Raw genomic sequence first — 27,184 nt, forward strand, 5'->3', positions numbered from 1 at the left:
GTTTTGGACAGGAAGAGAGGAATATGAGGTCTTCCAACAAGAAAGACGGACTAGTGGGAAGGGCAAGAAATAAAATCTTAACCCTTTCTCCAGTTCCTCGTTGCTTTAGTGGTTGCAGCTTGGTTATTGTTTCTGATGCCTAATATAGATGTTCAGTTGTGCTTTATTAATATTCCTAAACTAAAATATATATAATTTTTATTATAGATATATATGTTTATATATAGTTTTATTATATTCACTTTATATATAGTTATATGTATTTATATAATTATATATATAATTTTCTCCTTTCTCTCTTGCAGACCCCTAAATGTAGGGCAGACACACATCTGGCTTCTATCAGTTAGGGAGTAGCTTTAAGCACATCCTGTCAAATTGTCTGTTCCCAAAAGCAATACCAACACATTCAGTGAATGTTATTTTTTCCCCACAGTTATGTTCTTGATTGGACCACAAATTTTTCCATAATACTGTACTTGAAAAATAGGACATTCTAGCTCTTTATACATAATCAGCCCCACTACTCCCAGCCTTTTTTAGAAAACTTTTTTTGTTTTTTTTTTTTAATGAAGCATTAAGTAGATTGTATGCCAGCTCTGGAAAAACACATTGAGTATTAGTTACACCATTTTTTTAGTTGCTGTGATTAAGTTGTTCTCATTCTTTATGTCTGTGTACTAATTAGGGTTGGTATAGCTAACTACCTCCTCTCCCCCACATGTCTTGGGACATGCTGGATTTGCTGCCAGAATAATTTTAAATCAATTATTCACAAAATGAAATCATATTATTCAGTTAACATGAATTTAAAGTTAAAATAATTTGAAAAATTCTAGACTTTGAACTTTCTTTTGTTAATTACACTGCTAAAGATTTGAGACATAACAAAAAATTTTTTAATTCTTTTAGAAAAAAATTATAAATAGGCCCTGCATTTTCTTCAGGGCATTTTATTGACAATATTTTTCAAAGTTTAATATTTACTGCTAAAGGTTATAACCAGGTTTTCACAATATTTTTTATGTTTTCTAGTTGTAACATAATTCATGGTTAGGCTGTACTTTTGCAAGAAATTTGTTCAAGTTGTATGTAGTGAGGAGGTACATTTTACCAGTGACCTGAAAGAAGCTAAATACATCAGAGAATACATAAAGAAAGGACCCAAGTTTCAACAACTATAGCTTCTCTAATAGGGGAAGGGCATGGTCTTCTTCTGCACTTTTAAATTATGTTGAGAAATAATTTGATAACTTACAAAGTAAGTTTCTTCCTTTTTATATATACATATATATATGCAAGTATACAGGAAGAGGAAAGCAGTGCATGAGTTGATCGTATTATCTCTCCCATTTAAGTGATTCTCTTATAAAACAGCTCATATGACTTCTTATCTGCTACATCTGGGTGGTAAATCAGGCCATTGTTAGCATTCAGTTTTCTTTTGTGTGTGCAAAATGAACCTGAAAAAAAAATCACAAGAAATTATTGTTTTGAAATATGTAGTGTGTACCTTCTAAAATGATACAACTTATAGCTGCCTCAATTACAAATATTAGGAATATTTTTAAATGATATTTGGAGAAGAGTTTGATTCAGTGAAATCTTTTCTCAATGATGTATTTTGTTACTTAACCTGTCTTGTATTTGCCATTAATTTTGATCCAGTGTTCTGTACTTGATGAACCAAAAATTCCTAAATACCTTGATATTAACAGATCATGTTAGCAAATTGAACTGTATTCTAGGAAGTCAGTACAATACCTGTTCCACCAGTCACCTTGCCCCCAGGACAAGATTTTACAGGATCTTGTGCAATAGAACCCTCATAACCTCCTGCTCTCCCACAAGAAACATACCACATACTGTACATGTATAATTGAATGACTATGTGTATATATACCTAGTTAGGAAACATGAACTTTTGTTTCTGGCTAATGCATTTGATAATTTAGTCATATTTAAGAGCATATGTTTCTTTGTTATCTGTACCTTGGTAGTAGTATGTAACTAAATGTTTTATCTTTATAGGTATATCTTAGGTTCATTTTTCATAAATGGTATTTATTAGTATTTTTATTAAAAACATAGAAGAAAACAAAAATAATTTATAACGTTATCTAATTATTTTAAAAATAATAAACCATTATTTAAAATAATAAATCACTCATGTGTTCTTCAAGAAAAAAATATATACATATGCCCCATGATATCTGTGTATATGCACACTTTTTCACTTACACAAAAGTTTTTATATATAGTGCCATTATTCTTATGCCTTGGTCTTTTGTAAGGATGACAAAATACTTTATTGTAAGACTATCATAATTTCTGGTCATAATTTAGCCAATATCAATCATATTGATATACATTCAGGTTATTTTGAGTTCTTTGGCTATTAAAAACAGTGTTCCAGTGAACATCCTTGGATTTATAAGTTAGTGGTGCTTTTATAAAGATGCTCAGGGAGTAAATTCCTCACTGGGAATTATTGGCTCAAAGGAGCACTATTTTTAAGAGCATGTAAAGCAAGGAACTACACACTACAGAGCGACAGTTTGTTATTGTTTAAGTATATCTGAGTGGCAGAAATTGACCAATAGAATTATTAGAGTAAAATAAAACTACTTAGAGTCATTGGGATTTGTGGTGGTAAATATGGTGGTAATAACCTCTAATTAACTCTCATCATCTTTGGATTTACTGATTTAAAATTTTTGTTAAAATTTTTTTCCTGTCATTTCACAAGCAGTCAGTAAACATTCTCAGGGTTCATTTTAGATCAAAGACCATGAAAAAAGGAACTAGCCACAACCTTCCTGTGCTTAACTACATCTTCCAAATTGGATGCTCTAAGAATACTGTTAAAAGGTTCAGAAATAAGCTTGCATTTTTAATTAATGAGTGTGTTTTCCCTCCCTCAGGTGGAAGGGGAGATTTTGGAAAAGTAAAACACCGAAGAAACATGGTATTGCCCCCCCATAACTTGGAACTGGAGAGGAGGCAAGATGCTGGCATAGCTGTTGAACTGAGAACCTGCTATGCCAACATATTGCCATCTCTCTTGTCTGACAGCAGCCATGGCCACCTGCATGCCGCCCCTCCATGTATCGCTATGGATGTGTGCCCTTCCTTGGATGTGAGTTTCCATGACATTTTGTCCTCACCTCACTGACCTCTTTCCCACCATGCTCTGAGTCACTTCATTTTGGCCACACTGGCCTTTCCAGCTATTCCTTGAACACATCCACAATGTTCCTGCCTCCTGCCTGTGTCTTTCTCCTCATTTGGTCTCAGTAAAGACATCACCTCCTCAGAGAAGCCTTCCTTGACCACACTATCTAAAATAACTGTCACATCCCCCAGTCACCCTTCACATCTGTACCCTGCTTTATTTTTTCAAAATGTTAGTCACTACCTGAAACACGCTTGTATGCTTATTTAGTATATTTATCTCTCTCATTAGAATGTCAGCTTCTTGAGGGTTAGGGACCTTGTTTGTCTTGTTCAGTATCCCCAGGGCCTCACACATAGTAGACCCTCAATATGTGTTTTTGAAAATCCACCCTGATTGTTGTGTGGAAGAGAGATGTCAATAATTACATTTTTCCCATTATAAATGGCTTTGGTGAAATCCTGACTCACAAGAAACAGAGAAAGAAACTGATGTTTAGTTCTGGGCCTTCAAACCGAACTCTTTAAAGAAGAGTTCATATGTGTGTGTACACACACACACACACACACACACACACACACACACACACACACACACACCTATTGGAAAAATCATGGGCTTCACCATAAAGCCTGTGTTTGAATCTCACCACTGGTGTTGCCTATCTGGGTGTTCTTAGACAAATCATTTAACTTTTGAGCCAAAGGTTTCTCAATTGTAAAATGAGGATAATACTAACTCCTCAGGATTCTTGAGACAAAGAAATAAGATGTTTTAGCCAGATGTTTCTTTAAGTATAAAAACTTAGTGTCTATAAAATCCTTGACATGTGTGTAGTAGTAGACACCTAACAAATTTTAATTAAATTTAATTAAAAGTTAATTTTTCTTCAGTCGTAAACAAGTAATCTGACATGAAGTATGTGGAACTACTATGCCAGAACTATATAGCACATGTGGAATTCTTTGTTGAGACAGAGATCTTGAGAGGCCAAGGAGTTAATTATTCAATATCTCATATTCTTTTCATCTCCTAGTTCTCACTCCACTTTCCTTTTTTTTTTCTGTAGTTACTCATTGTCTGTAGATCTCTTTTAAAAGCAGCTTTCACAGATTCACTTTACAGCGTAAAAATAGTTAATAAACTATTTGATGTTCATGTTTTTAAGCATTGAAGCTTTAAGAAAAAGTTTTGCTTTAATAAACTAAATTTTATTTTAATTTTGATGCTTTTTCAAGAAACAAAATAACAGTCACTGCTCTTGATTCATTATTTATTATTACTGATGGTATTATAACTATAACATTCAGGAAGTGTTATGGTACCTTATGTCATGCCCCTTTGACTATATTAATCTGAGCTGTTAATTTAATAAACATATGTAGCACAAAAGTATGTCAATTTTAGTCCACAACTTTTATAAACATTCTGTTTATAACTGAGGTTGTTTAGAGACAGCATGTAAAACTCAATATGATAAGTACCTGAAGCAATATTATGCTACTTTTCTAATCTGAAGTATCAACAGATTTATTGTCTCCATCAGAATGGTTTGTGTATTCATCACTTTTTTGTTTCTTTCAATTATTGAAGTTATCAACCAGAAACAAATACACAGAACACCAGCCCTGGATGGTCATTACATAAGCTAATATTGCTCATGAAGACTTTTAAGGATCCACACAGTAACTATAGCTGAAAATTGAGATCCACATCACCTTATTGGTTCTCTGTCTTCTAGTAAAAATAACTGGTGCAGAATCAATAGGCCAGGACATAAAGCTTGTTATAAGAACTGTTATCTAATACTTCTTTTAACCTATGACTTTGTTCTAAAAACTTATTTCAAGAGCCTGTTTGGGCTTCTTTTGCCTTTTTGTACGCTCATCTACATCAATTGATGGAATATATTCACTGCCTCTTGACTTCAGTACAGTTGATGAACTGGACCCCTAATGAGAATGAATACTGAGCTCGCTTAGATTAGTCCTCCATGTCTTAATGTGTTTTACTGTAATCTGCTAAATATCTGAATCTTCTTTTTTTATTCCAAATAATTATAGGGAGTGGGGCTGGTTAGGGGGTGGGAAGCAAAACTTAGGACATACTAACATCAAAATGAGAGACTAAGAAAATATTCTAAAGTATCCAATAACTGTTCTGCCAGTGGTTTTCAAATGTAAGTGTTGCATTATCAATCACCTGGAGAGCTTGTTTAAAAAATGCAGATTCCAAACCACCTCTGAGATGTTTTGATTTAATAAGACTTGACTGAGACTCAAGAATATTCACTTTTAATAAATACCTATTTTGATGCAGTTTCACAATATTTTACACTCTGAAAATACTTGTTTTAGTCAAGTCAGAGGGCAAGTTTTTAAAAATCTTTTACAATTTCCAGTATGGAACTTAGGCATGCTCTTGAAAGCAGCCTGCTTTCCCACTACATCTGTGCTTATGGAAAACTGGAGCAGCCTTTTGTAATTGTGCTTTATACTCTGAGGTTTCTTATATAAACAGCCCATATAACTACACACAGGAGCACCATAGGCTGCCCATGTGCTTCTGCAGAGTTGTTTTTCACTTCAATCATCTTTTCTCCACTAGTTCATATTACAGTTCCCAAGATATTTTCTTTTCTTTTCTGATTGACTTGATATTGACCCAAATCCTTTACTTCTAAATATACATCCTTCTCTAGGACTTCTGTCAAATTGTAAATGATATATGAGCTCTTTGAGGCTAGAGACTAGGTCTAATTATGCAGAAGGGGAATTTTTAACACTTTTAGGACTCCTACGGTGGTAAATTGTAAATTGTAATCTAAAAGATCACATTTTAATTAATCTATTAAGGTTAGAGATTTGCGGATTTTTTTTAAATTGGGACATCTTTTCCTTTGTGAGACAGTATAGTGTATTAGAAAGAGCTTCAGAATGAAATGAAAAAATATCTAAGCTCTAGTCCCAGTCTTTTCACCTTCTAACTCTGTACATGACTTTGGGCAGATCATTTAATGTTTCCTTATTTGTAAGTTGGGAATAATAATAGGAGAGACTATATGATATAATAGAAAGAAAATAGAGGAAGCAAAATACAACTGTGGGAATTAAGCATGTAGGCAAACTAGAAGGTAATCTACAGAAAGAAAATAGTTGGAGACTTTTAGTAGTAATTATATTTAAATTTTTTCAACGCTTTATTGCTTTGTGGTGTAATTGTATAATTTAAATACAAATTTAAATTTAAATGAGAAAAAATAATGATTTCTGGGTAAAGGCAGAACTTTGTTCTCATCCAGCTTGAACCACTTATTGCTAACTAATTCCAGTCAAAAGAGAAGAAATAGGATATTTTAGTTAGTTTTATCTTGAGAAAAGGTCCAGCTTCTCTTTTGCTGTTTAAAAAGTTATAAATAGCTTAGAGGCCTTCAAATAATGATAATGAGTCTTTGACTCATATACTTCTTTCTAGCTCATTGGCTTATTATGAGATTCAAATTAGATAAGATATATGAAACTGCTTTGAAAATGATAAGCTATATAAAGTCCTAAGATATTGTTTATACACCCGTTCCAATCCTCCCTCTATTCCTTCACCCCTACAAGTTTGCCTTTGAAATAATTTAATAAAATTAAAATATTTTATTCTACACCTGACTATAAAGTTTTAACTCGTAAGGTTCTAATTATTTGCCATTATATTTGTAGCAGTTAGACTGACAGAATGTATGGTTGGCCCATCTTCTTTCAACTGTGCTCATCTAGGAATACAGAAGCAGAAAGTCAAGAAGCCTGGAACATCTACTACAATGGATGATAATGATATTCCATCAACATGTGCCTCAAAACCACATTTAAACCAAAGAACTACTTTTTCACTGAAATGTAGATGATGTTTTGATTCCCATATAAATATTTTATGAATTTAGTGTGTCTTAGAAAATGCACATTAGAGTTTCTTTTTAAAAATAAATTTGTTTTAGTGTTTTAACAGTCAATTAATTTAAATGAAATGTTAATAAATTTATGGTAAGTGAATATGACAAAAATTATGAAATTGCTGCCTTAATAGACTGAGAAATAGGAGTTTCAAGGAGCAAGAACCTGCTGCAGAGTAGGAAGGGAAAGTTTTGTGGAATATGTTAAATGTTTCCTAAAGTTTCATCAATGCGTGGTTCAAATTGAGAAGTTTGTACAGCACATTCTACTTGGATGAAGAAAGTTTTAGTTTTAAGTGAGGATTAATGGACTTTATCCATGCATTGCATATATGGTCATATATTTAATTGCTGTTAAGAATTACTAATATTTCCCAGTATCTTTGTATTTTATGTCTTTGAAAGCAAAGCCAAGTTGGTAAATGATAAGAACATCCATTTATGGGTTTATTAGCCAATCTGAGTAAGTATGTGAGGATAGGTGTATGTTCTTTTTTGGAGATAAGTGTGTCCTCAGTGCCCAATTATGGGATTTTCCTTTGACAGAATCCACACATAATCTGCACATATGCAACAAAAGCAGATATTCTTTCTTAAAGTCTTAAAAACGTTCAAAGTCTCAACTTATATCGAAATGGCAGTGGGAGCATTTGTCTTACAATGTCTATGAAATACCAGGAGTAAAGCAAATTAGAAAAATGTCAGCAGAGGTAATTTGCCAAATTTGGAATTCAAAATCAAGAAGCCCAAAAAGATCTGTACTGAGGAGAATCATCAAGCAGGCATGAGGAAACAAAACTAGGAGAGCAATACAGGAAGATGATGTAATTGGCCACCTTCATAGTTTGCATACTTTGGAAATATGTTTTATCTAATTACTTAACTTTGCAGAAAAATGAGTGATTTGACTTGCAGGTTCCAAATTAATTATCTGGCCATTGAAAGAATTTACAGACAAGCAATAATGGAATTTGTATGGCCAAAAATCATCTCTGCCAGGTTCTCACCTGCCTTTATACTTGCACACTTTTCTTGATTCCTACAACTGTATGAGGGACCCATGTACTAGAATTTGGAGACAAGTCGTAAAAAATTAAGTTGGGTCTGTTGCTGAATTGTGGCTGCGGAGGTGGGAGGAGGTGGGAGGGGGGAGTGAGGAAAGGAGAGCAGGAAAGAGAAGGTTATCTTGAGAAAGATCAAGTGTACAACATAGTGGTTAGACATTTATATAATTTACAAAATGATCCCCTGAATTAGTCTAGTACCCATCTAGCACTATACCTAATTATTACAATATTATTGACCATATTCCCTATGCTGTACTTCACATCCCTGTGACTGTTTTGTAACTACCAATTTGTGCTTAATCCCTTTACCATTTTCACCCAGTCCCCCAACCCTCATCCCATCTGGCAGTCACTAGTTTTCTGTATCTGAGTCTGATTTCATTTTGTTTGTTTATTTATTTTGTTCCTTAGATTCCACATGTAAGTGAAATCATATGGTTTTTGTCTTTCTCTGTTTGACTTATTTCACTTAGCATAATAACCTCTGGGTCCATCCAGGTTGTTGCAAATGATATATTTCATTTTTTGATGGCTGAGTAATATTCCATTGTGTGCATGTACCATATCGTCTTTATCCAATCGTCTACTGATGGACAGTTAGGTTGCTTCCACATCTTGGCTATTGTAAATAGTGCTGCAATGAACATAGGGATATATATATCTTTTTGAGTTAGTGTTTTGGTTTTCTTTGGATAAATACCCAGAAGTGCAATTGCTATGTTATATGTTCTATTTTTAATTTTTTGAGGAACCTCCAAACTTTCCCATAGTGGCTATACCAATCTGCATTCCCACCAACAGTGCACAAAGGTTCGCTTTTCTCCACATCCTCACCAACACTTATTTTTTGATTATTGATGATAGTCATTCTGACAGGTGTGAGGTGAGGTCAGATTGTGGTTTTTCTGATGATTAGTGATGTCGAGCATCTTTTCATAGGTGTGAGGTGAGGTCTGATTGTGGTTTTAATTTGCATTTTTCTGATGATTAGTGATGTCGAGCATCTTTTCATATGTCTGTTGTCCATCTGTATGTCCTCTTTGGAGAAATGCATATCCAGGTCCACTGCCCATTTTTAATTGGATCATCTGGGATTTTTTTGGTGTTCAGTTGTATGAGTTCTTTATAAATTTTGGAGATAAACCCCTTATCTGATATATCATCGGCAAATATCTTCTCTCAAACAGTTGGTCGTCTTTTTGTTTTGTTGATGGTTTCCTTTGCTATACAAAAACTTTTTAGTTTGATGTAATCCCATTTGCTTGTTTTTTTTTTTCCTTTTGTTTCCCTTTGCCCAGGAAGATATATCAGAAAAAAATATTACTCAGAGCAATATAAGAGAGTTTACTGCCTGTTTTCTTCTAGCAATTTTATGGTCTCAGATCTAACATTTAAGTCTTTAGTCGATTTTGAGTTTATTCTTGTAAATAGTGTAAGAAGGTAGTCCAGTTTCATTTTTTTTTGCACGTGTATGTCCAGTTTTCCCAACACCATTTATTGAAGAGACTATCTTTACCCCATTGTATATTCTTGCCTCCTTTGTCATATATTAAATGAGCATATAGTTGTGGATTTATTTCTGGTCTCTCTCTTCAGTTCCATGGATCTATATGTCTGTTTTTATGCCAGTACCATGCTGTTTTGATTACTATAGCCTTGTTGTGTAGTTTGATATGAGATAGTGATATCTCCAACTTTGTTCTTCTTTCTCAGGATTGCTGTGGCTATTCAGGATCTTTTATGGTTCCATATAAATTTTTAGATTATCTGTTCTAGTTCTCTGGAAAATGTCATTGGTATTCTGATAGCGATTGCATTGAATCTATAGATTGCTTTAGGTAGTATGGACATTGTAATGATGTTGATTCTTCCTATTCATGAGCACAATATATGCTTCTGTTTATTTGTATCTTCTTGAATTTATTTTTTCAATGATTTATAATTTTCCAAGTACAGATGTTTTACCTCCTTGGTTAAATTTATTTCTAGGTATTGTTTTTGATGTAATTATAAAGGAGATATTTTTCTTAATTTCTCTTTCTGATAGTTCATTTTTGGTGTGTAAAAATGCAACTGATATCTGAATATTAATTTTGTATCTTGCTGCTTTACTGATAGTTCTGACAGTTCTTTGGTGGAATCTTTAGAGTTCTCTACATATAGTATCATGTCATCTGCAAATAATGAGTTTTACTTATTCTTTTCCAATTTGGATGCCTTTTTTTTTTCTTGTCTGATTGCTGTGGTTAGGACTTCCAATACTATGTTGAATAAAAGTGGTGAAAGTGGACATACTGTCTTTTCCTGATCTTAAGGAAAATGCTTTTACCTTTTTCTCATTGAGTATGTTAGCTGTGGATTTGTCATATATGGCCTTTATTATTTTGAGATATGTTCCCTCTATTCCCACTTTGCTGAGAGTTTTTATCATAAATGGATGCTGGATTTGTCAAGTGCTTTTTCTGCATCTATTGATAATCATGTGATTTTTTCATTTTATTAATGTGGTATATCACATTGATTGATTTGTGGATAGTGAACCACCTTTGCATCCGAGGAATTAATTCCAGTTGATCATGGTGTATGATTTTTTTAAGGTATTGCTGAATTTGGCTTGCTAATATTTTGTTGAAGATTTTTGCATCTATGTTAATTAGGGATATTGGGCTGTAATTTTCTTTTATTGTAATGTATTTGTCTGGTTTTGGAATAAGGATAATGGTGGCCTTGGAAAATGAGTTTGGGAGGCTTCCCTTCTCTTGAATTTTTGGAATAGTTTGAGAAGAATAGGCATTAATTCTTCTTTGACAGTTTTGTAAAATTCACCGTGAAGATATCCAGTCCAGGACTTTTGTTTGTTGGGAGTGTTTTGATTATCTATTCAGTTTCATTAGTAGTAATCAGTTGGTTCAGATTTTTTGTTTCTGTTTTTGGGAGATCATATGTTTCTAGGAATGTATCCATTTCTTCCAGATTGCCCAGTTTGTTGGCATATAATTGTTCATAGTGTTTTCTTATAATCCTTTGTATTTCTGTGGTATCAGTTGTTACTTCCCTTTCATTTCTGATTTCATTTATTTGAGTCCTCTCTTTTTTTCTTAATGAGTCTGGTTAAAGGTTTATCAGTTTTGTTTATCTTTTTTAAGAACCAGCTCTTAGTTTCATTAACAATTACTTTAAATGTAAATGGATTAAATGGTCCAATCAAATGATAGGATGGCTGAAGGAATAAGAAAACAACAAGACCCGTACATATGCTGCCCATGAGAGACTCACTTCAGATCAAAAGATACACACGGATGAAGTAAAGGAATGGAAAAAGATATTTTATGAAAATGAAAACAAAGACAAATAGCTGGGGTAGCAATACTTATACCAGACAAAATAGACTTTAAATAAAGGCTATAACAGGAGACAAAGAAGGACCTAATAATTTCACTTCTGAGTATTTATCCAAAGAAACCCAAAACACTACTTCGAAGGGGCATGTGAATCCATATATGTTCATTGCAGCATTATTTATAATATCCAAGATATAGAGGCAAACTGGGTGCCCATCAGTGTATGATTAGATAAAGAAGAGGCGGTACATATATACAATGGAATATACAATGGAATATTACTCAGCCAAAAAAAGAATGAAATCTTGCCATCTGCAACAACATGGATGGACCGATAGGGTATTGTGCTGAATGGAGTAAATCAGAAAGAAAAGAGAAAATGCCATATACTTTCATGTACATGTGGAATCTAAAGACAAAATAAAGAAAACAGAAACAAATTCATAGATATAGAGAATAGTTTGATGGTAGACAGATAGAAGGGGAGTTAGTAGGCGGTGAAATAGGGGAAGGGTTAAGAAGTAAAAATTGGTAGTTACAAAATAGTTATGGGGATGAAAAGTATAGCATAAGGAATATAGTAAAAAATATTGTAATAACTGTATTCTCTCAAATGGATACTAGGTTAATCAGGGTGATCACTTCATAAGTTATATAGATGTCTAATCACTATGTTGTACACCTGAAACTAATATATTGTATGCTAACCGTAATTGAAAAATTTTTAATTAATTCAAAAAAGAAAATTTTAAAAATGAGTGGAGCATGTAGTTGGATATTTTCCTAAATTTAATGCATTCAAAATTATTATATAGTGCTTATGATTATTTTGAATTATATGACTCTTTGCATCATTACCTTCACTGAATATAAAGCTCTATCAGTTTTTTGAAAATTATAGAATGCTTTACCCAACTTCCTATGTAATGGCCTAGGTTCTTTTCCAGGTTTTTAGTCATCATTTAATATTTATTAAGTACGTATCATATACCAGATACATAATCAAAACCCTTCTATGTCTTGACAGTATAAGAAGGTAAAGTTTGATTATGATAGGAGAGTACTTTTTTGTGTGTGGAAGCATAACAAGGGAACCTAATTTAGACAGGAAATGGTGAAGGACAATCATTCCAAGAAAGAGGTATTTTAAGTTTAGTCAGATCCTCCTATAAGTGATTTGTTAGGGGAGAATACATGCCTTACTTCTTTGTATATCTTCACAGTACTTAGCACAAAATCTTGCACACATAATACATTTGACGAATGTGTCACGATGATTATTAATTGTTCTATTGATGTACAGAGTATTTCCAAGGGGTCAGCTTTTATTAAGTTGTAATAACACACACATATGAAATGCTGCAGTTGCTATAGACCCTTTTGCTAAGTGAAGGCTCATTTCCCTGCTCAGGCTTCCCAAGGGTGCTTATTACATAAGCTGTTGTGGTTAAGCACTATTGACTTTAAGGATCAGAGACTTGTTCAGGTTACTTAAAGGGAAGGGGTGCAGCGAAAGAATTCATTAAAGTAGAAGATATCAAGAACCAAAACAGCTCTAAGGGTACGCTCATCTTATATGAAATATGTCCTTTCCTATATATCTGTTGCTCATAGCTTCCCTACTCCCCTCTGAGAGTCCACTTCATTTTCTTCAGTTCACTTCTCTAGTCTTAATCATTTTTCTCTTACTCATTGCCTTGGCTTAGTAAGGGCTCTTATGGGTACCACCACCTGCTTTAATGGACTCTGTCTCTGCATCACTACCTTTCCGTTTTACCTCCAACTATTAATTATAGCAGACTCTCCATGTATCCCAATTTTAATTCCCAAGAGTGAGAACCTGATAGGCCCAGATCTCCTTTTGTGCCAGATCACGTCAGAGGATTCTAGCAGAGGCAGTTCTTGAATCATGTACCACCTCTGGTTTAATCACCTATAGCCTGCTACAAAATATGGTTGCCTAGGTAGTGGGAATTGTGGACAGTGGTCCCTCTTCCTAAGGGGTGTGGGCATTGTCTGCCTTCACTCACCAAATGCCATCACAACATGCTTACAAATTTATAATTATTTTCCTATTATATATCCTAACCAAACTTCCACAAACATTAAAATAATTTTATTGATTAAAAAACATAACACCAAGTTATTTTTTCCCTTCTTTTGTTTTTTCTCTTTTTCATAATGTTCTTTGTCCTTAAGACCATTCATTTACAGGACTTTCTCATAAGTTTTAAGTATAATGATGTTCCATAAAGTCTTAAACCTTAGAGATTCCTTGTCTCTCCTCTTCCTCAGCTTTTCATAACAGAGCCCACATGAATTCACAATTGCTGGTGTTTACTCTTTCTTATACCATCCCTTATCATATTGCTTCCAAGAATATTAATTAAACTCTGGAGAACACGTGAGGCTAAGTCTCTTCATTTCATGTTCTATTTGGACTAGTTTCTTTTAAGACTTCCCCCACAAATGGATTTGATGTTTAGTGATATGCTGAGCAAATGAATTAGAAAAGTCATGAGAAAAAATAAGGCCTTTCTAGATCAAAGGAATCAAGTCTAATATCTTGTGAAATTTCCAAGGTCTTTCAACTTTGATTTAATTCCAAAGTTATATAATACAAACTATCTCAGTAAATGACATTAAGCCCATTGCATAAATAGCCCAGGTTTCTAATTTAAACTCATTTTATACTTTTCTTCATATGCTCTTGAAAACATCCTTTGATGGTTGAAGAATCAGAGGTAAGCATTCCTTTACTTTGGCCTTCTTTAATTTTCAAACATTAATGGACTGGGTTTCTTTAAAATAGTAATCAAGCAGTGTACCAGTATGCAGTCTTCCATGGCATTTCTATTGCCTTCAGCTAATATTTGTAATTCTTTGTTAATGTGTTTTGATATGCAGGTTTACTCTCCAGTTCTTCTTAGGAGATAATAAAATTACAAGAGAATTGAAAAACTAACAACATATTCTATCTCCCAGGAAGGCCAAGAGGAGTGATAATTTAGAAAAACAGTGTAATGTCACATTCAAAACCAATCTCTAAAGATTCAAATGAAAAATATCTAGATTTCACTGCTATCATTGCTAGGCACTCTAAATATTTGTTAAAATGACTGACAGAATTTTCATTGTTTAAATAAAGTATATGGTCATTTCAAACCTTCACTATCTAGATTTTAAAGGAATAACAGGTACATAAAAATCAAGTTTGCTTTGGGTAGAACATAAAGAGTAATTAATGATAGATAGCACAGCCTTCCAGAAAAGTCTCAAAAGTAATTGTTGTAACACTTGCTGAAACTTCATCTTTTGAAGACTGCCAAAGATATCCATATTGCCTTACATGCAGTGGCCTTCTTTTCCACAGACCACATCTGGTGTCCTCATTTTTATTTGGAGTCCAGAAGCACACCTGGACTCTTTATTTATTTAAGCTTAAATTTGCTTCCCTGCCAATAGATCAATGCCCTTGATCTACTGTTTTCTAAAATCTTTAAGGAAAAGAACATCTAGGAGTCAGTGTTATTAAAACACCATAAATTATTGTTATGACAACCTTAATTACATACCATGGGCAAATCAGATACCACTTTGAGAAGTCAAGATGTATCGTCGCCCATACTAATGGTTTAAGACCAGTTTATGAGGAAAACATTTACAATTGAGAAAACTCTACCCATTAAGTTTATTAATATATGCACTAGAAAATGCTTGCTATTATTTTAGCAGTAGATCATCTAGCTTCAACTTGCCAAATCTTTGTTCCATAGTTATTTACCTCTTAATTTAAAAAATAACAAATCAGTCTAATATAAAGTCTAATGTAAAATTTTTAGACTTTCAAGAAATTTATCACTGCCTTTCTTATTTTAAAAAGTGGTCGTGCCTGTACTTCTATCTTGATAAATTCCAAAATGCCTTATACCTCTTGCCAGTCTTTTAATGCCCATAGCTTCCTATCGTACTCCTTCTCTGCTATCCATAAGTGCATTTTTTTCTTTTCACATCTGTGTGTGATTTTCTAATTGTGGTTAAATAGACACAAATTAGAGATGGGAAAGGTTTGATTTTGCTGAAATCTAAAATTAAGCACTATGGCGTTGAGGCTCATACTGTCCTTTAAACTATCTGGGATGGTAATGTGAAAGTACAAAGGATGTGGCATGAACTATGATTTAAAATTACACAATTTTTTGAAAGTCCACATGATGAATATAAAATGATGTGTCTTCTTAGTCTCTGAAATTCCAATAAATAACCTCAAAGTTTTGTAGTACTGCAATACTTTGTATTTGACACTCAATCACAAATAACAGCTGCCTGGCAACATTTGATAGTATCTGTTTCCTCATTTCTATAATACAAGTTGTTTTCTTTTGTTTGTTTTTATCTTTGTTAATTTTATTGGGGACACATTGGTTAATAAAATTATATAGGTTCCAAGTGTGTAATTCAATAGTACGTATGTATATTGCAGTGTGTTCACCACCCAAAGTTAAATTTCCTTCCGTCACCTTATGTTAGACCCTTTTATCCTTATTTACCCCCACTTCCCTCAGGTAAAGTTGTTGTCTTTAAAAATAATATTTGCTGCTTTGTACATAAGTATTATGCATGCTGATGGCAAAAAAAAAAAAAAATCTAAGGGTCTTATATACAGACGTTAACTAAACCATCTTGGAAGTATCAGTACACCACGAGCCAGGGAGTCAGTTCATTTCAGGGTGATCTTAATCTTGTTCTGACCTTCAGGATAGGTGAGATGAGTAGGAAGAGGCTCAGTTTATATTCCCAAGGCTAATGAATGGTTTCATTATATGACCTGACTGTATCTGCTGCACAGTCACAGTGACAAAGAGGACATTTGTTTCTCTGTCTAAAGATTTTTTTTTTTAAAAAAAAAAACCTTTATTCCTGCCCCAGAGAGAAGAACTGTCACCACACAGGATGCTTATCAAAGACACTGTCATCATTCCAGCTTGCTCCACCCATGACCCAGTTGCTACCTGTTGTTGGGTGTATGTTACCATGTCCAAGCCATCTTCTGTTGAATTCCAAGAGGGACCAGTCTCCCATTTTACGTCTTTAGAATGACCTCCCTTCATCTTGCACTCACACATGACCCACGGCAGCACAGATTGGGTTTCCTGACTTCCTAGGTTATTCAGAATGAAGTTTGACACCGATACATGGGGTCAAACTAAGTTGCCCTCAGGAAGGTGATCATGAAGATAAATTGACCCAATGTTAATAAGCGTAATTAAGCCCAGAAAAATTGAAATTGAATTTAAGTAAATCTGTTCAGTAGTCCTCCATTATTGTGTTCCAGGAATAGATTTTCAGTCTTTATAAAGAACTTTACAGATCTACTACTGTACTTTTAATAAGATTTTTTTTAAGTAGCAATATCTTTTCTTAGTTTTTAGTTTGTTTATTTAGTAGAGCAGCTTTTTTATTTGAAACAAATCTTACCTTAGCCCAGAGTATTTTTACCTGGAATTTAGGTGAATTTGCATTCTTGGCATGGCGGTCTGTAGGTCATTTGGATATTCTCCCACCTCACTGGTATTTTGATGATACTCTCACTAATCTGAGCATTTCCTGGAACCCCTTTAAGCCACAGCCTCCTCACTAGTCATCCTTCCAGTCCTGGTTGTTGACTGTGCCAAAAGAAATATGTGACCAGGTAGTCAGACTGCGTTACTCAGCAAACTCATTAATCTCTGAGCCAGTTCAGGTATTAGTCTTCATATCTGCTTTCTGGTGGTTACACAAGGTAGCAGTATTGATTTTAGACAACTCTGTCACTTGATAATTGCTTAGAGCCATGAAAACTGTAGGCCAGATTAAGAAGGCAAAGGGTAAAGGTTTCAATTTCCAAGCTCCTTACACGCAGAACCAGAAACCAGAAGTCTCTATTGTCTCTTAATCTAGAAGAGTTCCTGTAGCTTTCTTTGACTTTCACAACTTTGAAATATTACAGGGCAGTTGTTTTGTAGACTGTTGCTTAATTTGGTTTTAATTAATGATCCCTCATTATTAGATTCAATTTATTTGTATTTTTCAGGGATGACACAGAACGAATGTTGTATTTTTTGAGTTGCATCTTATCTGGTGGTCCATGATTTCAGTTTGTTCTATTATTGGTGAGGTCTACTTTGATCACTTGAATAAGATTGTGGCTACTGGACTTTTTCACTGTAAAGGTACTCTTTTACTCCTTAAAACTAATAAGTGTTTTAGGAAACTATGTGAGGTAATAGATACTTTAATTAGCTTGACTATAGTAATTATTTCACGATGTGTATGTATATCAAAACATCGCATTGTATACCTTAAATATATATAGCTTTTATAATTAAATAATAAAAATTTCAAGTATTTTATAGGTCAGGACTTTGAAACTTTGTCCAAAGGAAACTTTGCTGTCCTTACCCCATTCAGGCTATGATTCTTCATAGTAGCTGCCCACCACCCTGCCCCTTCTGGGATACTCTGCTCACTCTGCTCAGGCTCCAACATCCCATGCCAGGTTATCTCTCTATATGGACATTTGCTCATGCTCCTTGAACTCTGGCATCCCACTCTGGACCACCATGGGTCCCTGCTTCTTCTAACACAATGCTTACTTTTTTCTGCCCACCTATTGGCTTTAGCACTAAATTTTCAGGAAGAGAAGGGGAAATAGAGATTAAATATCATTTAAAAATCACTCTAAACATTAGCATTTTATGATAAATAAATTAATATGGTTAAATATTGCAAGTTTATGCTGAGAAAATGAGGGTAGAGGTGTGTCAAGATCACTAGAGAAATGACCATGCCTGAATAATCACTGAGGACAAGGGCAAAGTGAGGCACTGAATAGTTTAAACTAGGGCTAACTATCACAATGGAGTCTAGCCAGAAACACAAGATCCAAGAGTAGGCAGAGAAGTCAGGATATGTTTACCTATAGTCTCCAGAAAAGAGAGGGTTGATTACAGTGGATGGTCAGAAAGCAACAAATGTCCCTTAAAGTAGTCTGGGCAAAAAGGGAAGTATTTAACGACACTAGCAAGTATCTTAATATGAGTTAGGCATTATGAGAACAATTCATTTAGTCAAAGCAATAATGTGTTGCTGACCACACATTATTAGACCACTAGATGGCATGAATCTTATTATTTCTCTTGGCAACGGTACAAGTTGATACCAGACTCTGACTAATTGATGTTATGCTGCCCTCCTTTGGTTGAATTTAAAATTCCTTCCTTAATAAGAACTGTTTTGGTATATTTTTAACAAAGAGAGGTAATCAGGATTTCAATTACACATTATAATTTTTAGATTGACAGTAATGGTAAATAAATAATTTGTGGGGAAAATGAATAAAAAGAATATACATTTATGCAATAAATTTAAAAGTCACTGGCAAAGCCCATTTTTGTCACAACTACTCAACCTTCCTATTGTAGCATGAAAGTGGACACCGTTGTATTCCAATAAAGCTTTATTTGCACAAACAGACAGTGGACTGGATTTGATCCATAGATTGTAGTTTGCAAATTCCTACTTTAGATTATTAATGTTGAGAGAACTTCTACTTTCAGCCATAATGGATGACCAGATTCATCCTCCCACTTTAAACAAACAAAAAATGAAATAAACATATGAAACAATAGTTGTCAGATCCTGGGAAAAAGGTATAATAGGATAATGATCCTTGAGAAAAGAGAAATAAATATAGTGAGCCCTGCTGTTGCTCCAGCTTACTGTGTGGAGAGAGTGTTTAGACTGCAGTGCAAGGAGGAGGCGGAAACCCAAACAAACCAGTGGTGGTCTCCCTGAGTTAATAAGTCAGAGATTGGAGTTGAGAGAAGTAGCTAGATTTTGCAGGGCAAAGTATTAGAGAGAAGAGGAAGAGAGAAAGAGAGATGGAGAAAGAGATATCTGTAGAAAAGACTGCTGGAGTCAGTAGCTGATTTGTGACCTATAAATGACCCCAAACTGGGAAAGAATGTACAAAAAGGAGCAGGCCAGCTACCCCCCAGACTGACAAAGAGCTAGAAGTATATCATTTTCCACCAGCCCAAGTGCAAAAACTTCCTAATACAGAGAGCATTGAAGAGAGTCCTACGAGGATATCCCCTTGGTAGTGGGATGACATTGCCCTAGACTATATAACGTCTACTCCATCCAGTCTAACAAAGCTTAAAAGTAAGCACCAGAAGAACCAAACAGATTCCAGGTAACTTAACTATGTCCTAAAACAAAGCCCAACCATATACAAAGGACTAAATAAATCTAGTACCCAGTAAAGTAAAACTTACAATGTTCAGAATCAAAAACTCAGGCATGCAAAGAAGCTATAAAATAGAAACATAAACAGTAGCAAAAATAACCAAGAAACCAGACCCAGAAATGATACAAATGTTAGAATTAGCAGACAAGGAAGTTAAAACACATTATAGATATACCCCATACATTTAAGAAGGTAGAAGAAAAGATGAACACGAAGAAATGAAAGATATCAAAATGGAACAAATTGAACTTTTAGAAGATGAAGAATATAATACCTAAAGTGATAAATATATTGGATGGAATTAACATTAGATAAGATATTGCAGAAGAAAATATCAGTGAGCTTGAAGACAGAATTAGTGGCCTGTGTGATAATATCGAATGGTCTGACATCTGTATTAGAGTCTCAGAAGATGAAAAACATTGAAAAAAATAAGGTCTAAAACTTCCAAATTTGATGAAAATCATAAAACCACAGATTCAAAAAGCTCAAGAAATTCCTAGCAGAAGATACAAGAAGAAAATCACACCAAGACACATCATAATCAAACCACTGAAAAATAATAATACATCTTAAAAGTAGAGAAAAAGAAGATATATTATGCACAGAGGGAAAGAATTAAGAATGAAAGCAGTCTTCTCTTCAGAAATAATGCAAGCCAAAAGACAGTGGAGCAACATCTTTACAGAACTGAAAGAAAAAATATACCTACTTAGAATTCTGTACTCAGCAAAAATGTATTTCAAAAATGAAGGCAAAATACCTTTTGAGATAAATGAAGCCAAAAGAATTGATTACCAGCAGACCTGAGATACAATAAATATTAAAGTAAGTTATTCAAGAAGGAAAATGATACCAGATAGAAATTTAGATCTACAGAAAGGAGTGATGAGCACCAGAAATAGTAACTATGTGGGTAAATATATGATAATGATAAGTATGGTTGGTTAAATGGTAAATATGTGAGTAAATACAGAAGAAAGAGTTCCTCATTTAAAAAATCTCTTAAAATATAATTGACTAACAAATATATCAATGTATGTGGGGTTTAAAACATAAAAATATATGACAATAGCACAAAGGATGAGAGGAATAAAGTATATTGTTATAATATCATTACACTATATGTGGTATATAATATTATTTGAAAGTAAACTATAATATGCTAAATGTATGTTTTAAATCCTAGAGCAACTACTATAAAAATAAAGTGGTATAGCTAATAAATAAATAATGGAGGTAATATGGAATAACTTTTTAAAAATCAATCTAAAACAAGGAAATAACAGAGTTTTAAAATACACGTAGCAAAAACTGATAGAACTGAAAAGGGAGATGAACAAAAACAAAGTTATAATTGAAGATTTCAGTGTTTCTTTCTTGGTGGTGGATGGAACAGATAGAAAACCAGAGAGAATATGGAAAATTTCAACAACATTGTCAACCAACTTGACCTAATTAACATTTATAAAACAGTCCAACCAACAAAAGCAAAATAGTCTTTTGAGTTAACATGCAACAGTAACCAAGATAGACTATATTCTAAGCCATGAAATAAGTCTGATTAAATTTATATTCTTTGACCACAACAGATTCAAATTAGAAAACAGTAACAGTATTTGGAAATTAAAAACACAATTTTACATTAATATTGCCAAGTGGATGAAAATGACATCAAAGTCTTGACTGCAGATTAGAGATTATTTTTATTTATCCTTATAAATAAGTGTTTTTCTGAAGCTCTGCATGAAAAGTTTATAGATTTATGTTGAGACCAGTTTAAAATTCTGTTGTTTAAATAGATTAAGCAGAATGTTATAGAAAAAAAGTATTATTCCTTTTGTATATTAAAAATTACCATAGGCTTTTCAGAGAGAGAGAGAGATTTCAAAAACATTGGAGTTGCTGCCACAATAAAAACTATTCAGCTATAAAGAGATCATACCCTGCCAGAGGCCAGAGCAACTCAATTTATCCTAAAAAGAACCACAAGAGATTAAAGTGTCTAATTTGTAATTCATATCTTCTATCTGTAATATTTTACTCTATCTGCGAACCCCCAGGAAGAATATGACTGATTTAGGCATTTATTAAGTGTAAACTAATATGCATCAGTTATTTACCATGGTTTCGGCAGCATAGTAGATTTTTACATATAATCTTTTTATCTGCTAATCCGCAAAAGCGTTCTATAAATTAAGAGTTTAGAGATGAAAAAACTGAGGCAGAAAGAGATTAAGTAACTTGCGCAAAGTCACACAACCAGTAAATGGGTCTTTATGACGTCAGTACCCAAATTCCATGATAAAATACAAAAGATTTCCTTCTTTTCCTCAATTTCATTAAACATTTAGTTTTTCTAGCAGCCAGTGGGAAAGAATAGAACCCTTTGGTCACTGAATTACTTTGCAAAGGTACTGGTTCCGTAGGTGGTGTGAAAACATGAACGAGGTATCTATCTAGGCATTTGTCATCCTGACTGACATAAACATCCCCAGTAGAGGAATGCTATGTGCAGATGTCAAATAACCGGTAACTCTAATGGAATTATGAGGTAGTTTTTGATCATGTGAAAAGTTTAAAACTTTTCAAAGGAGATAATGCTTTACAGAATAATGTCCAGTACAAACCATGCATTACTTATACGTTTTTAGTCATGAGCACATGAGATAGTCTACCTTTGAACAGAGTTATCACTCAGGTCAATTAGGTATGAAGTTTTCTTTCCAGCTCCCACTCCTTGACATCAGCTTAAAGTCTGTATACCTTATTAGCTCAGATAAGAGATTTCTGTAGTTTGACTCTCATGGATCTATAAGTTCAAATTCTACAACATCCAAGGTGTTAGAAACCTTTTGATGAATGCAAATGAACTTTATAAGAAAAGACTCCTCCATGGAGCATGTTGACTCAGTTTATTTCAATTTATTAATACCAGACTAAGTGACACCAACATAGAGCTGACTTGTGGATAATGAGACCATACATGTTTATGTTTTGTATTTGTGGTAGAGCACATTGATTCACTCCAAGTGAACACATGTTTTGTAAGCTCCGACTATAGTTACATAGACAGTAAACAAAAGTCGAGTGTTTATTCTACACTCGAGTTTTTAATGTTGGAAGGTTATAAATAAATAGTCATGTATTAGAACAAAAAAGGTGCCTTAAAGATAGATTGGGGTCTTATTCAGGAGGACTTAGAATATGGAACTGGGTATTTGGAATTCAAGAGGCATTATTGATGTAAAAATAGACACATTGATTGACCATAGTTACCGGTACCCTCGAGAATGTATAGACTGACCAACTGCCCCCAGTCTCTTCTCACACATTATTTCATCATTTGTAATGGTTTCATAGCATTTCATTATATAAATTTACTAACATTTATTTAACCATTCCCCTATTGTTGGACTTACAGGTTGTATCTAATATCCTGCAATTGCAGTAAGTTTTAATGACCTTTTGCTCCGTTTTTTCTTTTTCACAATACTTCCATAAACTAGAATCTTAGATATTAAACTGCTTGGTTAAGATATAAAATAATTTAAGATCACTGGTACATATTTTAAGATTGATTTGCTCAGGCATTTGTGCAAGTTTACAGTTCCCTTTGAGGTTTTAAATTTAGTAGTCTGGGTTTAATTTTGCTCCTGAGTGCCATGTAGGTACTACTAAGCCTCTGATAAATATCACTCTGTGAAAGACTTCCCCTTTAAAAATAATCTTACTCTCAATAAAAAAACTTTAATACGCTTGACTAAATTATTTAGAAAGCGTTTTGTGTTGAGTGAAACTTCGTATGTAATAAATAATGAGAGTAATAGATCTTATCAGATGACTAGTCTGTAATTGTATCAAGAAAAGCATACAACGAAACTAGTTCTTTTGGTTACTTCCTCAAACAGCCAACACAATGGGGAAAGTGGAGGAAATGTCCTATGAACACTCTGAATAGGGAACCAAAAGCCTAAGGTGTAAACTTGGAGAAATGACAGCTTTAAAAAAACAAACCAACTAAAGAAAACACTTTCCAGGACAACTTGAGATGCATAAAAGGCAGACATTCACTAGAGTTGGAGCTTTACTAAGTCTGCACAGAGTTAAGTGGCATATTTGGCCTTTACTATGATTAGCAAGTACTTCTTTGAAGTTGTGTTGGTGCTGCTGGCCTCTTCCACTGTCTTCTCCCTAGAACTGAAACTGGTTCTTTTCCAACAAAGAAGAGTGAACAGAGAAAATTTAAAACTCTTGAATAAATTGCAAACCTCGTCAATTCATCAGTGTCTACCACACAGGAAAAACTTTCTGCTTCCCCAGAAGTCTCTGAATCCTCACCTGTACCAGAAAGGATGTGCACTGGCCTTTCTTCATGAGACGCTTCAGCAGATCTTCAGCCTATTCGGGGCAAATATTTTTCTGGATGGTTGGGAGGAAAGCCACATGGAGAAGTTCCTCATTGAACTTCATCAACAACTGGAATACCTAGAAACGCTCATGAGACAGCAAACAGAACAGAAAAGTGGCACCTTAGGTAGTGAGAACCTTAGGTTACAGGTTAAAATGTACTTCCAAAGGATCCGTGATTACCTGGAAAACCAGGAATACAGCCGCTGTGCCTGGACCATTGTCCAAGTAGAAATCAACCGGTGTCTTTTCTTTGTGTTCCAACTTACAGGAAAGCTGAGCAAACAAGAAATGGACCCTTGAACCATGTGGAGCAAGAGGCAACCACAGACTTTAAAAGCATAGGGTAGGTGGAGGGGCTTCTCCAGACACTGTTACTTCTTTCTGTCGTAAAATGGTAGTATTGTTTTGGTTTTGTGTGTGTACATATATATTTATCTGTACCTTAAGATTATGCATATTGAAATAATGTTTTTTTGGTCACTGTATTTCCTATCTAAAATTTTTTAGTTGAAATTGATTCATTAATATTTCATAATTGGTTCTTCAAATGGGCATATTTTCATAAAAGTTCAGTAGATAAATAAAATGAAATGTGTCTCAACTGTAATCACCCTTTACTAAATATAGAACTTCCATGCCAATGATTTTCTTCTTTGCCAGAAATTGGTAGAAACAATGAGAAAAACTAGGAATAATTTGCATTGCAAGATTTGAAAATATTACTGAAATGTCCTTGAATATTTCTACAAGTGACACAATAGAAATATAGCCAAAATATATGAACAAACAATCTGCAGAGGAAAAACATAAAAAGAAGTTTAACCTCACTCATAATGAAGTACAAATTAAAAGTTAATAACATGCCATTTATAACCTATCAGGTAGGTAAAAGCCCAAAGTTTGATTTAAAAACAAAAAAACAAACATTCTTGCAAAGATGTTGGGGAGGGATGCTCTTATAATTTTCTAGAGCACTGGAAATTAGTACAATCACTGTGGAGGCAATTTGGTGATATCTATCAAAATTACAGATTCATATAGTCTGTGATCCATCAATTCCATGTCTAGAAATGTATTCTGTTGCACAGGTGTGAAATGAGTTACATATAACAGTATTCACTGCAGCATTATTTATAATATCAAAAGACAGGAAACACCCAAATTCTTCTAATTAGAGAATAGTAAGGTATATTCAAAGGAACACTTTTCAGCTGGAGAAAAGCATAAGGATGCTCATCCTATAAAAAAAGTAGAGTAAGAAAAATAGGCAGGATGCAAAACAGCATGTATAAAATGCTGTATTTGAGATTACAATGTAAAATAAACTTTATATTAGACCTTGTATATGAATAAATATAGTATAAGAAATAAATTACATTGATTACTTGTATGGGGGGAGGAGGAAAGACTAAGGGAAGACATAGTGGGAGAGGTTTTACAGCATATTATATTTTAATTTTTGGTGTGAATTTTACCAACTAAAATCATAAAATGTATCTAATAAGTCACAGGTATCGGAAATATGCATGAAGGAGTCTTGTTGGTTAAAGAAAGTGCTAAGTATGAAGTGCTAAGGTTAGAAGAATCAGGACTGAGCCAGCTGGCCCTTGGTCAGGGTGGCTGGAAGGAGGAGGGCTGGACAGAAGAGCACCCATTCCAAGGTGAAGGAGTCCAGCTTCCAGCCAGGAGCCCCCAGAAGTCATTATGGAACAAACGTGGGACCAGAAACTGAAATTCACCGAGGCTTGCTGACTCCCACAGTCACAGTGACTTTTGCCCAGTGTAAGAAGCAGAGCCATGGCCCCAAAATCTGTAGCTAGTTCTACTATTTTATCATGTTCTGCTTCAGATGCATTCTCTACTGATAAAAGTTATCACTGAATGTAAAATCTTGCTGAAGAACAAAACATTTCATTTCAGTTTAATTAGTGTGAGTGAGTATATTAACTCTTGGCTGATACTTCTAGATTTGGCTTGAAAGGAAAGAGAAGAAATCAAATAAGATCCTGGGAGTGAGTCAGGGTCAGCTGCAGTAGTGAAGGGGGCCAAGAAAGCAGAAGCTGGGCAGCCAGGAGGAAGTCTTTATAACAGACTACACATTTCAGCTCAGGGATTGACATATTTACCTTCAAGTTCACATGGAGGTAGGGAAGTGGAAAGAACAAATATTTACTAACACTCAACTACAAATACAGGTCATTTGCTTCTCATGGTCTGTAGACTTTTCATTTTCTTTAACCCAGGAAATTTATAGAATCAAATAATTCATTTAACATGTTATTCAGTAATCGACTTAACATTGCAAGGCAGTTTCATTGTTATCTTCTTTTCTCAGGTGAGAAGACTTTAAAGATTAAGTAACTTGTTCAAAATAACACAGCAAGCCACAGAGCTAAGCTAACAAATGCCAGAGCAGATTCTCTCCCAAATCTGCCTGACTCAAAAGCCAGCACTGCCTTCAAGACAGCACAATCCTGAACATCATACAATAGCATTGCAAACTAATGATAACACTAATAATAATAATTATCTCCCATCTTTTCTCGTTCAAGTTCACATACCGTCTGCAGTCTTGAATTAAATAAAGGACATTTTCTCTACCTGGACATTTTTTTTCCCTAAGAACTGAGGAGAACGGAATGGAGGAGGTGCCACGTGGAAACTTATAGGAGATAATACTCATAATTAAATCTAAAACCAATACCTTACATGCTAATGTATCTTCAAACTTTTATCAAGTTGACATCCTGCTTATATAATTATCTTAACTGCTTAATACAAAATAAAAATTGCTTGCTTTTAAATATATGTGCCTTTTTAAAACTTTAAAACCAGAGTTCTAAACTTGGAGATATTGAGAAAGAGAAATACTATAAAAGACTAGAATCCCTGCTAGCAGTGCTTAGATGGGTTCAGAGTAAGGATAAGTTCATTTGTACTCACAGTCTGGGTCATCTG

The 27,184-nt window shown here is 34.1% G+C and overlaps 1 protein-coding gene across 7 annotated transcripts in view; it reads left to right on the plus strand.

The window, feature by feature from the left end:
* Nucleotides 1-27,184, plus strand: part of IFNE (interferon epsilon) — a 72,943-nt gene that overhangs the window by 26,301 nt on the left and 19,458 nt on the right. For 3 of the 7 annotated variants that reach the window (XR_003045274.1, XM_025044314.1, XM_015586597.2), the window contains exon 1: nt 21,106-24,569. Coding sequence is in view for 4 of the 7 variants with exons in the window: in XM_025044314.1 (XP_024900082.1) it covers nt 23,945-24,526 (582 nt within the window). In the remaining 3 variants the exon portion in view is untranslated. Of the gene's footprint in view, nt 1-2,924; nt 3,140-21,105; nt 24,570-26,561; nt 27,031-27,184 lie in introns of those variants that run through there. The other 4 variants (XR_003045276.1, XR_003045275.1, XM_015586596.2 and 1 more) reach the window with 4 other exon arrangements.

The sequence above is a fragment of the Pteropus alecto genome, unplaced genomic scaffold, assembly GCF_000325575.1.
Source record: "Pteropus alecto unplaced genomic scaffold, ASM32557v1 scaffold222, whole genome shotgun sequence".
Taxonomy (NCBI): Eukaryota; Metazoa; Chordata; class Mammalia; order Chiroptera; family Pteropodidae; genus Pteropus; species Pteropus alecto.